At 32.9% G+C, this 17685-nt stretch overlaps 2 protein-coding genes across 2 annotated transcripts in view; one reads left to right on the top strand and one right to left on the bottom strand.

Moving 5' to 3' along the window:
• Nucleotides 1–10129, top strand: part of LOC145606818 (ABC transporter A family member 1-like) — a 31778-nt gene extending 21649 nt beyond the window's left edge. The window contains exons 27-40 of the mRNA XM_081662658.1: nt 970–1097; nt 1196–1300; nt 2754–2900; nt 3799–4071; nt 4147–4282; nt 5239–5318; nt 5397–5504; nt 5980–6130; nt 6602–6738; nt 6825–6899; nt 7022–7325; nt 8312–8445; nt 9614–9672; nt 9750–10129. Coding sequence (XP_081518784.1) covers nt 970–1097; nt 1196–1300; nt 2754–2900; nt 3799–4071; nt 4147–4282; nt 5239–5318; nt 5397–5504; nt 5980–6130; nt 6602–6738; nt 6825–6899; nt 7022–7325; nt 8312–8445; nt 9614–9672; nt 9750–9831 — 1919 coding nt within the window. The 3' untranslated portion in view covers nt 9832–10129. The remainder of the gene's footprint in view (nt 1–969; nt 1098–1195; nt 1301–2753; nt 2901–3798; nt 4072–4146; nt 4283–5238; nt 5319–5396; nt 5505–5979; nt 6131–6601; nt 6739–6824; nt 6900–7021; nt 7326–8311; nt 8446–9613; nt 9673–9749) is intronic.
• Nucleotides 10130–11147: 1018 nt separating this feature from the next.
• LOC145609621 (heat stress transcription factor B-3-like) lies at nt 11148–14720 on the bottom strand. Its single transcript, XM_081665070.1, has 2 exons — nt 14478–14720; nt 11148–11943 (listed from the first exon to the last, which is right to left on the bottom strand). Exons 1-2 carry the CDS (start codon nt 14718–14720, stop codon nt 11428–11430), a joined length of 759 nt encoding a protein of 252 aa, XP_081521196.1. The 3' UTR covers nt 11148–11427.
• Between the last annotated feature and the right edge of the window lie 2965 nt (nt 14721–17685).

Below are 17685 nucleotides of genomic sequence, written 5' to 3'. Positions count from 1 at the left end.
CTGCTTATGGCAAAATACATACTGGTCCTCTGTGTTACCCCGACACTCTCCTCAACCCAGAGTATCGCGTGTCGACTCGACACGATGCTCGACACGCCTGGGTTGAGGCGTCGATTCACGTACCGGAAAAGTATCCTGGAGGGAGTGTCGGTATCAAGTAGATCGGTCACAACTAAGTAGAAATTCACGAGTTGGTCGGACTTTCACAGCGAACTCCATTGTTGCAACATTATAGTAGCTTCTCGATGAAGAGAGAAAGTAAAAGCATATATAAATGGGGAAAACTTGGGCGGGACAATGGGTAAGGGTGGGACGACTGTTGATTTGGGAAGGTAAAGTGGTGGGACAGCTGTTGATTTGGGAAGATAAAAGTGGTGGGATAGCTGTTTAACTGTTTGCCAATACCCTTTTTTAAAAAAAAAAAAAAAATTATTTTTTTACTTTTACTTTTGAGTATTTTATTTGAATAGGTGATTAAAGCACGTCAATAGACATTATATGTGTCATGTATGGACTACGAAGCACTCCGTAAATAGAACCCATGATAATTGTTACAGAGTACATACCAATTTTTGTTAAATACCCTTTTAAATTAATTGATAATTATTACAGTACTATTTTTTTTAATCAAGTATCTAAAAAAATTCCCGACACTTAAGATACCAGCCGTGTCCAAAAAATTAGTCAAGACACTCTTTTGACCATATCCCCGTATCGGCTGCTTTTTGAATCGCAGGATCGGATTCTCCGATCCCTACTTAGATACGACACCCAAACTCAAGTCTGTGCAACATAGCTGGTCCTTGTCTTGAAAGTGCAAATAAGAGAAAAGTGTATTTCTTACCTGAGAATCTTGACGGCAAATGTGCTCTTTTGGCCAACTTTCTCTTTTGTTTTCTTATTGTTACTTCTTGTTTAACTCTTCTTTTTCAGTGCTGTGCCTAAAATTTATGTCATATTGATCTACAGGATTGGATCAGTTTGTGGGAACAGGCGGTTTTTTCCCAACAGTTATTATCTTTCTGGAGTACGGCCTAGCAGTTGCATCTTCAACATATTGCTTGACCTTTTTTTTCTCTGACCATAGTGTGGCACAGGTTTGGCCTCTTCTGGGTTGTTTAGCATGATTTTTATAGCTTTGGTACAAAACCGATTTAGTTCCCTGCTTAGCATAATTATATTTATTTTCTCACAGAATGTGGTTCTACTGGTCCACTTTTTTACCGGACTCATTCTTATGGTCATCTCCTTTGTAATGGGGGTTATGGAAACAACTGCTACAGCAAATTCTTATCTTAAGGTTTGGGCTCTTCTGTCGCATTTTCCTGCTTCAGATTTTGTACTTTGATAACAATTGCTATGTTACTCGGACTCTTTCTTTTACCTCACGTGTCCGTGTTGACACAACGTCGGACACCGACACTGACACTTGGACACTTCATTTTTAACTAAAAACACAACTTTTTTCTAGAAAATGGGCAAGTCCGATGGTTGGACACCCATGTCTAATTTGACACTTCATCCGAGTCCAAGTAACATAGAATAATTGTATGCTTTTGTTTTTTCCTTAGTGCTATGGGAACACAATTATATGGTCGTGGCACAAAAAATTAATATTATTCACCAGCAATTTAGTAATTCATTCTGATATACCTCGCCTGGCTTTTTCACTTATAGTCTTGTACTCTTGTTCATGCTCTGTTTCACAACTTGTTTTGGAACCTTTTTAAAAGAAATTCACAATATCAGGATTGGTCTCTCTATGAATTACTTGATTCTTATGTTTTTCTCACCAAATCTTCTGCCGCTTCTTTTGTAAATCCTATTAAGTCTGTTACAGAAGACATGAATCTCACTGTTGTATATCTGTGTTACAAGGTATAGAGATGCGTAAACTCATCTTCAGTGTCCTCATCTCTTCTTTCGCTGTGAGGTTGCAAGTGCATTATGGAGCAGGCTTTTTTTTCGTTATAAATGATTAATTCTTTAATTTGTGATTTTTGGTGGTATAAGAAAAAGATAGTTGTGTGGATATTTGTGCTCGTGGTGATCTTTTGGATCTTTAGGATAGGGTTTAATGACTATAATCTTCCATAATAATGCTAGTGGGTGTTGTTGATTTTGTAGTGTATCTTGTTCTTAGAGCATCACCTATGGTTGTAGTTAGAGACTTGTTTGCAATTTTTAGAAGTTTACCAAACCCGAGCACCCGACTTTAACCCGATTTGAAACTATCATATATTTTTTTAGCACAACTTGAAAGCAACCTGAAATCTGACCCAACCCAACCTGTTGACTTGAATTGCCACCCCTAGTTCTAAGCTACTAGCTTGACCATTAGAATTGAAATGGGAAATTAGCTTTTTTGCTTGGACAAGCAAATTTCCTTTACAAAAAGTTGATTGACAAGTGAGGATTATATAATTAGCAAGCTAGTATCTAATCGTTGAGGTAACATGGAATGGCTAGTTAGCTACCATTGGAGATGCTCTATCTTTCCATGTCAGGTGCTTTTCATCTTGCTTCGTTCATCTCAGATTAATTGCAACAGTTTTACAGGTGCAGAGTTTTGAGATTTTTAATTGACATGTTATATTGTGGGAATGCTTATTTTATGACATTTGTTTTTGGGAGAATTGATTTTTTTTATCAATTCTCTGGATAATTATCATAATAATCTTTCTATGTCTTTTTTTTTTTTTTTTTTTTTGCTGACAATGCTGATAATAGTCCTGATGTAATTAATTTTGCAGAAAATTTTCAGACTAGCACCTGGATTCTGCTTTGCAGATGGACTTGCATCATTAGCCCTTCTACGCCAAGGGATGAAAGATAAATCCAGTCATGGGGTTCTTGACTGGAATGTTACTGGTGCCTCTATTTGCTATTTAGGTTTTGAGGTTCTTTACTCATCCCAAATTATTCTTTAGTAATGCTTTCATTCAAGAATAACAATCACACTTACGCTTGTTGTAATGCTCATTAATATTGTGATTGCCAACTTCTGCCTTTTTTTCTTCTGAACTTCAAATCACCGTCAAATATATATTATATGTAAACTTGTCCAGGGAATACCCTGTTGTGTATTTTATTTTCATAGTGCTTCTGAATTATTCTTTCTTTGATGCTGATTGTTTGTGGATAAACTGGGATTGTATGTCTCCTACATATGCTTGACTTATCAGTAGCGATCACACCCTCATGGCCTAGTGTAACATGGTCTCTATCAAAGTGAGCTCAAGTGTGTTTTTATGAATGGAACCCTGTTGAATTGGGAGTAGAATGGTATTTTGGTTCCCTTTTGGTTCATCACCAACTTTGTTTTTTGGGCGATGAATAAAAAGACTTATTGTGAAGTTCTGTTTTGCCAAATTATGCACTATAGCAGTACATTTATTTTCTTTACTCTATGTGAAATATGACATGATATCTTGCATGAGCAATAATTGCTCTGATTTTCCTTTCTAATAGGGTGTCGGTGTGTCACACTGTCAACCTCATGGTATTCAAGCTATTTGCAAGTTATGTGGTTTCTTTGTCAAAATATCTTATTAATTTTCTGTATTATTTCAATCTTTTGTTTTTTTAAAGAAAATAATAGCACAGTAGTACTCGAATTGTAGGTACGTGTTTCATGTTTCGATATTAGAACATTGTATGTACATGTTTTATTGTAATTGCTCTAAATTATTCAAAGCAATTGGACATACTTGATAGATTGAACATTTTTACTTGTACTAGTAGGAGGATCGCCAAGGGCTCTGAAAAAGGCTTTTATTGTTATTTGCACTTTTGCAGAGTATCTTCTTTTTCCTATTAACGCTTGGACTTGAAGCTCTACCTCTTCGCAAAATAACACCCATTACAATTAATTTGTGCTGGAGTAGAATTAAGAGTTTGTGCTGTGTGAACAGTCCGAGCACCAACAATATATTAGAACCTCTATTGGGTTCATCTTCTGATGCTGTGGCTCTTGACCTTGATGAGGATATTGATGTAAAAGCAGAAAGAAATAGGGTGGTTTCTGGTGCTGCTGATAGAGCTATTATATACTTGCGTAACCTGCGGAAGGTATGCTTTTTCTGTTTCAGTTTTTGTGTTTTATCTTACTGTGGTAGTATTGACATGAATCAGTGGAAATTTTAGGTTTACCCTCGTGGAGAAGTTCAAAACCCAAAAGTCGCAGTTCATTCATTAACTTTTGCTGTCCATGAAGGAGAATGTTTTGGCTTTCTGGGGACAAATGGAGCGGGAAAGACAACCACCTTGTCAATGTTATCTGGTATTGTATCAAAAATTTCAAATGGATTTCTTGACAATGCCCGCACTGCCTTTGTTCATAAAGATTCTAGACTATTTATTCTAATTCATTGCAAATCACTAGTTGTGTGGTTCCTGAGAAAACATTTGCATTCTGTTTTAACCTCATGCGCAACAGGGACTGCCATAAAACCGTTAGGTTGCATTATGCTTTACATCACAACATTATTTCTTTCCTGGCCCTCTAAGCCCACAAACTAACTCTGGTAGCAATGGGTAACGTATTGATTGATGTATTAGTAAAACACTACTAGGCAAATCATGCGAGGTATTCTTTTTTCAATTTATGTTCCAAATTGATGCCTTGTTTTCAGTTATGTGAGCAGAAACATTTCGTTTTTGTTTGTGTGGGAGAGAACGGAATTTCCTTATCTAAGTGGGACATTGAAATAAAGGAGTAAGAGGATGAATTTTTCAAGGGAAATCATGGGGCTAGTTTGTTTGGGAACCTTATTTATGTGAATAATCATGGAAATTAAAGTTGTAAATCATATTGGAAAAGTGTTTTGTAACTAATATATTTGCTTAGTTTTCCATTGTTTGGTTCCTAATTGTTCTTCTCTGTATTTGTTATTACTGTAGATACTATTGAAAAGTGTTACGTAACATATTTGCTTAGTTTTCCTTTGTTTGGTGCCCAATTGTTCTTCTATATTTGTGAGTACATTAGATGCTACAGATTTCTGTGTATATTAAAATTTGTCTTTTAGTTAACATTAATAATATTTCTCTGGCTTTCTACGTTTCTTATACGTTTTTTTTATTTAAATAGTTATTTTCTGTATAATCCAGATGACCTTACTTGGAAGTTGATATGTTATCTCTGAGTATCTAACTTAATTTATACTTGGAGCATTTCAACAGTTTATTATTTTTGAGTGTACTTGATTGATAATCTATTCTAACTTTCATATGTAGGCGAAGAATTCCCTTCAGAGGGAACTGCTTTTATATTTGGAAAAGACATACGCTCAGATCCCAAGGCTGCTCGTCAACATGTGTGTCTTTCTTTCTTTCTCTTAATTAATCACCTACACACTTGTTTACATACTGAATAGTAATTTGTTGTTTTACAGATAGGTTACTGCCCCCAGTTCGATGCTTTGTTAGAACATTTGACCGTTTGGGAACATCTTGAACTGTATGCAAGGATTAAAAGAGTATCAGATGATCGGATTGAAGAGGTATGAAATGCTGTGGAGCAAATTCTATCCGTTGTTTATGGTATATATGTTAAATATTCTATCTGCACCCATTAAGATTTCTCATTCCTGCTTCCTATAATTCCCTTATTAAGCAACTCAATTGTTCCATTGAATGTACAGAATGCTAAACATTACTTTGTTTTCAGATCCACAATTTTATCAGTTTGGAATGGTGAAACAGCCTAGTATCTTGTATAATTGAGTACAGTTCAGTCTAAGTTTAATCTAGGTGTTTCTTGTCTTGGCTCTGAAAAAGTGTCCTTTTGATCATCAGTCTTGACCAGCTTACATTATTATATTCTGTTGTTTTATGTCTTTTTTTTAGGCTGTATCACTATAGATCTGTTATTGATTGATTATTTTTTTAGGCTGTATCACTATAGATCTGTTATTGATTGATTATTTTTTTAGGCTGTATCACTATAGATCTGTATCACTATTGATTATTTTATAGGTAGTGATGGAGAAGATAGTTGAATTTGACTTGTTGAAGCACGCCAATAAACCATCTTTTTCCCTTAGCGGGGGTAACAAGCGCAAGCTATCTGTGGCAATTGCAATGATTGGAGATCCTCCCATAGTCATACTTGATGAGCCATCTACAGGTAATTTTAATTGATGAAGAATCACTGTTTCTGATAATTCTCCGAATTCTTCTGTTGGAATGTTTTCGTTTTGTGACTTCCATGATCTTGCTATTGATCTCGGTGAATGACTGGTAATAAATTTTGAGCTAAGTATGAGAGTGTGAGTGAATTAACATTCTTATGCCAGATTCATTTTGCCATCGGCTATGTATTTTTTTTCTGTAATCTAGACTGGATGGTGAATGAAACCAACCCTCAACCCTCTTTAGATAGCTATAATTTTTTTTGATATTCTTCTAATTAACTATGTCTGAATCTTAATCTAATGATATTGTGAGAATTATAAAATATATGAACTCTCAATGGGTTTTGCTCTTAGCTAATGGAGTGCAGAGTGTGATCTGATCTGGTTCTCCCCTCCTCTTTCATAATGTGTGTGGAGGCTCAACTAAAGATGAATCTATAATGTGTAATTAATTATTCCTGTAGGCATGGATCCTATAGCTAAAAGATTTATGTGGGATGTCATTTCCCACCTGTCTACAAGACGAGGGAGAACAGCAGTTATACTCACTACACACAGCATGAATGAAGCTCAGGCACTGTGCACCAGGATGGGAATAATGGTATGAACATTATTCATAATCTTTTTTAGGGTCCCTTTTAATCTGCAGCTTTTAGTGACCATATTATGTAATTATTGTGATTTAAGGTTGGGGGACGTTTAAGATGTATTGGAAGTCCACAGCATTTGAAGACACGATTTGGAAATCATCTTGAGCTGGAGGTACTAATCATACTTTCAACTCCAACCCTGTGGAAGGAAAATTGTATATTGCACACAAAATTAGAAAAGAGAGAACATGTGAGTAACTGGGAATATCTTACAACTTTACCTCTATTTTTCAGATAAAACCAACAGAAGTGAAGTCTGAGCAACTGGAAGCTCTATCGCTGATGATTCAAGAGAAGCTCGCTGAAGTTCCATCTCATCCTAAAAGCATACTAGGAGACTTGGAGACTTGCATTGGGACTGCTGATGATATTACAGCTGACAGTATACCGGTAGCTGAAATCAGCTTGTCAAGAGACTTGATAGTAATGATAGCTCGTTGGCTTGGCAATGAAGAACGAGTAGGTACTCTAATAAATTCAAGTATGGCATCTGATAAGATATTAAGTGAACAGTTATCAGATCAACTGATCCGTGATGGTATGGCCTCTTCCCTCCATCTCTGCTTTCTCTTACTGTATATGTACTCGATTATGGTTTTTCTTTTCATTAAAAGTGATTGGATCATATATTTATAGTTGAAGATTGCATGTTGGATAGAATGATTACCTGCTAATTTCATGTCTTGGTTAAAAATATGGATTCGTAATTTTAATTTCAATATATTTATAATTGAGATAGAATCTGGATTATGAAGGGCCAACCAGTGTATGCATTTGGTCCGGCAGCTTAGCAATAATTGCATAAATTAAGTGAGAAAATGAAGTAAATTTTCTTTTTTAGACATATACTCAGTGTTTTTCGTGCATGTGTCCTCCTGCTAACTTCTTTGCCAGCTAATTAATGCATGTAGATGGTCTGCATTATGGATTAATATTAGTAACGAAATTCATTGCCTATTAAATCAAGGTAATTAGAACTTGGTGCCTTGGTTGCACAATGTCATGATAACCATGATTGATGGACTAAAGAGAATCAATGATCCTTTTTATATTTTATATTTAATTAGCTTTGCCCCTATGATATTTTGTTAATTTATTCTGTTTCAATGTGATTGTCAATGTTATGTAGTATGATAAACTGAAAACCTTCTTAGAACTAATCCACCAAAAATGCTTGGTGATATTTGTTAAATTCTTGAGCGCATTGGCTTGTGTGACAAATTCTCATCATCCATTGGTTCAAGAACACTATATAAACTAGATGAGTAGATTTAATGTCAACTTTTTATTTCCCAAAGTGAGATATAACTCATGCAAGCTATTTTACTACTGGTGTAGTAGGGTTGTAACTTTTGTTCTAATTATGCTATTTTTTCTTGCTCTGATTCTTCGAAATATTTATGAGTATTTCGTTTTAGTACTGCTTGTTGAAAGAATTTTGAGCTTTCCTTTCATAGGAAGCTATTTTGTGCTTTTAGCTATAAGAATAGAAGTGATGCATTTGACTTGATTATACTTTTGTAGGTGGCATCCCATTACCGGTTTTCACTGAATGGTGGTTGACAAAGGACAAGTTCAGTGTAATAGAGTCCTTTATTCTATCATCATTTCCTGGTTCTACTTTTCAAGGGTGCAATGGATTGAGTGCCAGATACCAGGTATTGGAAGTTTTTGCTGTTTTTCTTCTCTTATTCTTATTTATTTAATTTTTTATTTTTTTAATTTATTTATTATTTCATTTGCTACCTGCAATTCATTGTATCAATCTTATAATTATATGGCAAAGAAAGTGGTAAAAATTCGTGCAAATACTATTGGTTGTAGATTTTGAGATTAGCCTGTGGATATTGTCACTTAAAATGTCTGGAATAATGATCTGTCTTGTTGGCTTACTGTGATTGGAGTAGAAATACCACAGTTTCACTCTGATCTCAAAATACTGTGTGAAGGAAAACTGATACCCATGACTTTTTTTCTGCTTTGATCAATATACCTTTTTTGTTTTTCATCCCTTATGTCCAATTTGTCTATCTACTGTATTATTTCAGAGACTTGTGATCCAGTCTGTGCAATTACCTTAATATATCCCTCATAGTACCCGTACTGTAATTCTCTGGCATTATTGCATTTAGACATTCAATTCTGTCCCCCTAATTAGTGTTTCTGATGTTTGGGTACGCCGGCACATCTTTGCATCATAGGTTTTGAGTTTTAATCCCTCCCTCCCCTTTTATTTGCTCCATGTGACTATGTGAGTTTTAATCTTTGGTCAATGTGAGAGTAAAGTTTCTGATGTTTGGGTACGCCGGCACATCTTTGCATCATAGGTTTTGAGCTTTAATCCCTCCCTCCCCTTTTATTTGCTCCATGTGAGTTTTAATCTTTGGTCAATGTGAGAGAAGTGATTGTCCCCATGGTTATATTATAATGGGGCAAACTTAAAAGGACAAACTCATAAGGAAATAAGTGCAAACAACGGGATAGAGGGAGTAATCTGCAGCTTAAGGAAATTGGTGCAAAAAACGGGATGGAGGGGGTAAACCTTTGGGGCCAACCAAACCTGCTGTTGTGTCTTGTACTCTTGTGTATCTGTTTCTCTTTTCCTTCTGTAACCCCCACCATAAAAGGATCTGCATGTGGTACTCAAACCAACATGGATGTGCCACTGTAGCTTGCAAATGTGCATTTATGATCAATGAAGTTCTTTTCCGGCCATTTTGAACCATGATTTGACATTTAAATACCAGTTGAAAGTCATTGACGTTCATCTTTTCCTTGGTAGGCTGCTTCATATTAAATTGTATGTGATAAACTTTTTCTTTGCAGTTACCATTTGGCGAAGGTCTGTCATTGGCAGATGCTTTTGGTCACATCGAACGGAACAGGTGAAAAATTGCTCAACTTTATTAATCGTCCTGCCCCTCTTTATTGTTTATAACTTATATGTAAAATACTCTTTCAGGACTCAAGTTGGTATAGCAGAGTATAGCATCAGTCAATCCACTTTGGAGACCATTTTTAATCATTTTGCAGCTAACTCGTGATGATATATGCGAACTTGAATATGTAGGAGGTTTCTGTATCTTGTTGAGGCAAACTCAAGGTTAGTGTCACTGACGTGTCTGCAATAGGTAGAGACCACAATAGTTTGTTCATACAAACCTCATAATTATAGACAGTGATTGAGCACAAATTTTGATTTTGTTCTATCTTGTATAATCAACATATTGAGTGAATATTTATGTATATTATTAACAAATTAGATGTGAATCCATCTAATTGAAATCATGATATGAATTTCATATCTTATTGGTATCGTAAAGATGAAGATATTGAATAGCATATATAGCGTGGTAGAAGCCATGGATGAAGTAGAGAGCTTGTACAGTTGCAAAAGTACTCAAGAAGTGACGTTGTTTTGGTCAATTTGCTTGCTTGGTTAACTCTTTCCCTTCCCTTGACAAACGCAACTTATAATTTGATGGATGAACTTTTTGTTAACCAGAGGGACTTAATATTTGAACTTAAGTAACCATATTGTGGGAAATTATTTGATTTTGATTAGCAGGAGGTTTTTTTTTTTTAAAAAAAAAAAAAAAAAAATGGTAGAGTCTCCAAACGATGAAAAATTCGAAAAGTTAGTCCCCAAGTGTTAGCTTAACTCAAACTCAAAAATTGAGACTCAGTGCCCTTATAATTAGGATCCAATATATAAGATTAAGACACAAAAATTGCGACTCATTGTCCAATATACGAGAAGTAATTTCTAAATCCCAAGATTCCAAATTTTAAAATATTTTCCAACAACTAAGACTCATTGTGTGTCATACTACTTATTCTATTTCACTAGTCTTTGCTCTTTAGGCATATGATAAAAACAAAAACAAAAAATCAGGCATTAATTCAGTTCAATAAATGAAAAAAATCACAGCGTTGATAAATGTCCTGTAAATAATCTTTGATCTATAGCTTAATATCATTTTCTGAAATAACATAAATAAAAAAACGTATACCAATGCAGCAATCTATGTTTATTAACTGTCATTTTCTGAGCCAGAAACTTGCTTAAGTGACAGCTGACTTAGTATAGCTCTTATGAAGACAAATACTAGTATGTCATTTTCTATTGTAAAAGATGTTTCTTTATGGCTTGTGGCTAGGGTTAGTCACTTAGTCCAAATACATTTTTTTGTTCACACAAGCAGAAAATCCATCCTTTAAACAGATGATCTAGACTGAAAAGAAAGAGGGATTTACAGAATTCAACTGAGTAAAATCCGATAGCGTGATTTGATTGTTATTTCACTTATTTACCTTCTCTTGATCACATTCTAAAGTGTGGAACAAGTACCTTTCTACTTATTGGTTCACAATCAAATCTTTTAGAGTAAAAGAAAGACTAATAAGCCAAAATAAACCATACCATATGTCAACCTTTATTCATAATTTCTAGTTACTTGTGAACTAGACCAAACATTTATCTACAATTATGTTCCTGAATTCATCACTAATTAAAAGTTCAATAATCGTACTTGTAATTAACTGAACTGTAGTTTTCAGGATAAATTTCTAAGACTAAGACAGCTAAATTAAACCAAGTTCTAATAATGGACTTGTATTTATATTTGTTGCTAGCCTTGTTACTTGCATGACTGAGATAATAAAAGTCTTGCCGTCTCATAAACTTCTTCTGACCTCTTCCTCTTTCTCTCTTTTTCACCTTGGACTTCTAATCTTACCCCAAACAGCTTTGGCTGTTTTTCGTAGTTTTCGTCATCATCTTTGTTGTTGTTGTTGTTGCCTTGGCTTTGATCTTCCTTTCGGTTTGTGTAGACCGCGACCAAGTCAAGTAGCTCCTTGCACTTGTTCTTCATGTTTGTGAGCTCTGAGCTTAGCACCCCGTTTTCCTTCTTGAGTCTCTTGTTTTCATCCACTAGAATGTTGAGCTCAGAGGATGATGAAGTTGATGAGGATCTTTGATCTTCATCATGATTATTAGGAGCTTCGGAGTTTGTTGGGTTGGCTGAAACCGTTTGTGGTTGTGGACGGTGTGCCCAGGCTTTTCGACGTCGAATTTGGCCGATCAATTCTTTCTTGCCTCTTTGGAACATTTCGTTGCAGAACTCCCATCTGGTTGTTGCCACTTTCCTGAACCCCTGAGTATGAAAACAAGATATACATTATCAATATCATTTAAACTGAGTAAATAAAAACAGTGCATGATTAAAGAGAAAATAAGGCATGTATAGAAGAGATAATTGAGGGCAATAAAACGATAATTGATTAGAAATGATATCACCTTTGAAATATATCAGTGCACTAAAACTGCAATTCGTGTTTTTATTGACATTACTATTTTAATGTTAAAATATGTCTTAGATCTACATATCCTTACTAATGGCCCAATTTGAAAATCTCATTTACACTTGTAATCTATGTTCCTTAATTTCCTCTCAATTGTATTGGTAATTTGGTACTTAGGGAGCATTATGTTAATACTATGAAAAAAAATTAAGAATATGACTACTATTAAGCACATAGTAATATTTCTTTCTTTCTTTTAAAAAGGGATAGATGAATATTGTTTTGTTGTTGAGAAAATCATCGTATTAATGTATAGTGTATTATACAATAAGGATTGAAAATTTAAGGTGATCAAAGTTATATTGATCACCATAAGCCATCTTACATGCATTATGTAGTCCACAAAATAAAATAAAATAAAAAAAAAAAAATGGGCTCTCCTTTAGAAGAGAGGGATACATATACATGCTACACGATTAGATGTTATCAAATATCGACAATTGATAAGGATTGAATCTCAAAACATAAAATCTCGACGTATTCCATCACCTACTACATAATTTGATCAATACAAGGGCAGCCCATGGAATTAAAAACTAAAATAAATAAAGTTTTCAACTTGTTCTTTTCTATACAATTTTCTAAAGATGTTACCAATTCCGCAATTTAAAAAATTGACACCTTATTAAGAAAATAAGGAAAGAAAACGTGTAGAATACAAAACCTACCAACCCCTCTTTATTTTTCATATTTTCTTCGTCAAATTTTTTGCTTTATTATTTTTCTCTGAAAAAAATGACTATTAGAAAAAGACAAATGTCAAGTGACTTTTAATGCTGCAAAAAAATTATTGTCGAGTGGCTATTCCACATTCTCCAGCTCAATCTAGAACAAAGCTAAAAAAAGGGATGATTGATACTTCCAATTTCCCAATTTCTCGTTGAGAGTTTGACTCATCTAGCCCCATCATATTCACAGTATTTGACCATTTACTTTGTAAGCAAATAGTACAAAAGTAGTACTATACATATGACAAATTGAAGTATCCAGGCCAATCATGGTGCACATATTTGTATGTATACTCGAATGCATGTAAGAATTTTTTATCCATCATGTTTATGTATTAAGGGTGTAATTTGCAGAATTTAAATAGAGAATTCATCTTGTGATCTTGAGGTAAGGGGATTGATCCTTAATAGTCATTGGTTTATGGGTCCATGAGTCTCGGAATTTAATATATCTAGGGGTTATTTTTTAATTGAAAGCATAGCATAGCAAATAAGTGTTAAGTCATCTTCAGTTGATGAAATTTTTAATTACTTGAAACTTTCATTATTTGACTTTGATTAATTAAGCTTTTTTTTATTATTATTGAAACAATTAAATGTTTATGGTTAATGATATGTAGGACTAAAGAGAGTCCTTCAACGCCTCATTATTCACCTATATTAAATTTCACTAAAATCATTTAAATTACCAAAAACAAAAAATCAACTAAATCCATCCTATGAAGGGGAGATGTTTGCAATTATTATTAGTATATCTATTATAATTTATTTTAAAATAAATTATGAATAATTAATAACGGGTATGGAATGGAACTATTACTCGTACTACTCCGTATTAATTAAATCCATTTTGAGCGAAGTGTTACATATATTAGATAAACCGTTACTTTAATATATACTTGTATTAATAAGATTTGAATGTAATTCGGTCTATTAACGTAAGTATCATTAGGTAACCATTTTTAATTATATTTTACATTTGTTCGATTCAAGATTACGACTTACAAATCATTACGAATTACCCCGTGCAATATTATAGCATGACGAATTGAACTTTAATTATCATAGTCTCAATATCCTAAAATAGTACATGTGACTCAACCTTTTCAAGACAAATGAAATGCAAAATATTAACATTGTTGTTTACCTGAAGTAAGTCTATAGAATTGTAATTACCCAAGTAAACGTAACTTAAAGGATTAATTAACTTATATCTTTGTTACAAACAGACAAATACCAACTACAATCATAATCAACTTGTTGACAATAGCTTTTAACCTTTTATCCTTTTCCCATTTGCTAATCATGATTAAATAAACTTGGCAAACCCGCAACAACAACAAACAACAATATTAAGATCAACATAATCATAATTAAAGATCAAAATGATGCTCCTAATTATAATTAATTTTCCTAATCAAATTCATGCTTATACACCTTTAGAAATAGACTAGACATTTTTTAATGGATATTTGCTATATGCCTAGTCAATTTTAAAATGTTACAAAATTGATCAAAGTGTACATAAAATTATGTTAAAAAATTACTAACCATTAAATAAAAGTTGACTATAGAAATAGTAGTTTAGCAAAACTTACGTAAGTATTGAGTTGTCTAACAAAGCTAGAGAAGTTGCAATGCTTGAAGAAAGAAGGGAGCAAGTCCCGGGCAAACTCGGCCGGCTGCCACACCACGAAGGCGGTACCGCCTTCGTTCCACGATACAACGGTGTCGGTCTCGGGATCATCCACAAGCATGTATGTCTTCAACAAAAAGGGTGGTGGATTTGATTTCCTTACTATTCCATACTCAAACAACCCCTTCTCACAAACACCTTCCATTAATTAAAATCTTTTTTTTTTTTTAATGTTTTTGTGCTTTACTAAAAAGGAAAATACTAATTATTTTCTTAACCCTTTTTTATGTTATAAAAGAAATAAGAATCTTAAAATTTGAAGAAAAAAAATGATTAAAAAGAAGAATAAAAAAGGGTTGAGAAAAGAAGAAGGGCAGTTAAGAACTCCCAACCCCAGCAGTAGAAACCCAAGACGACACCACAGTTCATGAGATTTGCAAGGAAGCTTTTCTTAGATGATGTTTTTATTTCTTCTCTTTGTTGTATTTCTCTCTCCAAATTTTTATTTGTATATTTATTTGAATTTTTCTCTCTCTACATTTCTGAGTTTGGAAGAATTATGTAATATGAAGTTGTTGAAACGTATGTTCAATGTTGGACCGTCTTTATATAGTCCGTACTAACTAGAAACAACAGTTAGTTTCATGCTTTTCATATTAGGTACACGTATATATATTTTGTTTTTTTTTTTTCTTTTTCTCTTTTAAAATTCTAGTTTCAATTCTCTTAGTACCCTTTGAATTTAATTTTTGCATTATTCATATAATTTTTTTTTTTAACTCATTTTAGTGATTTATATATAAGCTAAGGAAACTATGTATGTATATATACTTTATATAGTTAAATCGATACTTGTTGAAATTATATCAATATTGTATAAAAATGATCTATGAAAAATTGATTTCCATTATTTCCCAAAGGGTTTGTGCTAAAAACTTCATAATATCTTGAGTGGTATCTAATATTTGGTATACAACAAATATTATTGACAACAAATTATGACCAAATTAATCCATATTTAAAATGGTATGGACTATGGAGGACGGGCCCTACTTATCGTAATCCAGAAATATATTCTCTATCATCAATAAACCTATACTAAAGACGAACCTCAAATGACACATGTCATTTTGTGATAAAATATTTTCCCGCCTAATTTTACTTTCCAAAAATTTCTTTTTAGTGCAGTTTTTACTAAATCTTACCATACTTAAATTATCATTTTCAAGGATAAGTACACACACGATATTTCGTTGCCTATTATATTAACTATTAATAACAATAAATTTCCCTTTTATATTACTGTACAACAAATCTAAAGTTGGAAAAACATTATTCAATTAAATCAATCATTTATAAAATTTCTACTAATCAACAAATAAGAAAAATGTATAAACTATAATATGATACATAATAATTTCTTATAAAATTAATGTTAGTACCATAGATTCACAGGCGAGACATATTTATGTGTCAATTGATTTCATTAAAGTTTAATTTATGATAATCTTTGAATTAATAAGTTAAATAAAAATCTTAGTACTATCCGTGCATGCACGGGGTCTACACTAGTTATACAAGTAAAAGGGGCTTTAGTGTCCACCTAAAATAACCGCAACACCCCTCTTCTTTTAAAATTGAAAAAAATAATTAAAATAAAGAAAATATTAATCAATCAGTACACATAAAGGAAAAATTAATTAATCAGAAATTAAAACAGGAAAGCTTAATCAATCAGTAAACAAAAAGGAAAGATTAATCAATCAGCCGATAGAAAGGAAAGATAAATCCATTAGCAGATAAAAAGGAAATTAATCAATCAGCAAAAAAATTAAACAGAAATTAAAATAGGAAAGATTAATCAATCAGTAAATAAAAGGGAAAGATTAATCCATCAGCAAATAGTAAGGAAAGATAAATCCATTAGCAGATAAAAAGGAAATATTAATCAATCAGCAAAAAATTAAATAATTACTTGAATTAAGGGTCTGTTCACATTTACTTAATTTCAGTTCAGTTCAGCTCCAATCAGTTCAGTTCAGTTTCAATCAGTTCAGTTCAGTTCAGCTCTTAATTTCCCTCTCACATAAAATATTCATTTCAGCTCAATTCAGTTCAGTTCAGTTCAGCTCCAATCAGTTCAGTTCAGTTCAGTAAATATGAACAGGCCCTAAGTGCTAAATATTTAAAGGGTAATGCTTTAAGCATTTAATATACTCCATTTTTTTATTAAGTTGGTAATTCATCGGCAATTTACGAGTAAATCAGTGTAATAAATGTTAATTTAAAATTCCCTTAGTTTTTTTAAAAATTTTATTTTATTTGCATTTCTTGGAAATGCACGGATAAGGAGAGTAGAATAATATTTTGAGTGAATAAATTATTATAGCAAAAGTAAGATGGGGACCATGAAAGAGAAAGTATGTGAAAGAGGATAGATATTTTTGTTATATAAATAGGGACCATTATGGAAGAGAGATATGATAAAATAACTTGAATGGGGTTTAAGTAAGAAAAAAAAAATGATAAAATATAGTATAAAGTTACCAAATATAGAAGTGATGTATTTTAAAAAAAATATCCATAAAAGGAAAGTGATGCAAATAAAAAAAATGGAGGGGGTATTTATTCTTTCCACTTTTAGCTTCTTATGCATTTATTTTCCATAATTAAATTACATTATATACTTTGTATTTATTCAATCAATCAATTAATACTCCCTCTGTTCCTAAATCATTGATGCGTTTGAACCAAACACCCTCGATACTCCCTCCGTGTTTAAATAAGTATTACAGTTTGACCAAACACGCATGTCGAGACATGACTTTAACCATTAATTTATCTAATTTTATGTTAGTTAAATTATATTATAGAAAATTGATATTATGAAAGTATACATTATAATGAATCCAACTATGTAATATACGTTAACATTTGTTTTTTATGTATCAGTAAATTAATAGAGTCAAAACCATTATGTGAATAGGAAAAGAAGTCAAATTGTAACACTTAGGGCCCGTTCACATGTACTTAATTTCAATTCAGTTCAGTTCAGCTCCAATTAGTTCAGTCAATTCAGCTCCAATCAGTTTAGTTCAGCTCTTAATTTCTCTCTCTCATAAAATATTCATTTCAGCTCCAATCAGTTCAGTTCAGTTCAGCTCCAATCA

This window comes from Chenopodium album, chromosome 23, assembly GCF_948465745.1.
Source record: "Chenopodium album chromosome 23, dcCheAlbu1.1, whole genome shotgun sequence".
Taxonomy (NCBI): Eukaryota; Viridiplantae; Streptophyta; class Magnoliopsida; order Caryophyllales; family Amaranthaceae; genus Chenopodium; species Chenopodium album.
The sequence above is the reverse complement of the archived record's forward strand: the minus strand, read 5'-3'. Positions and strand labels throughout refer to the sequence as shown.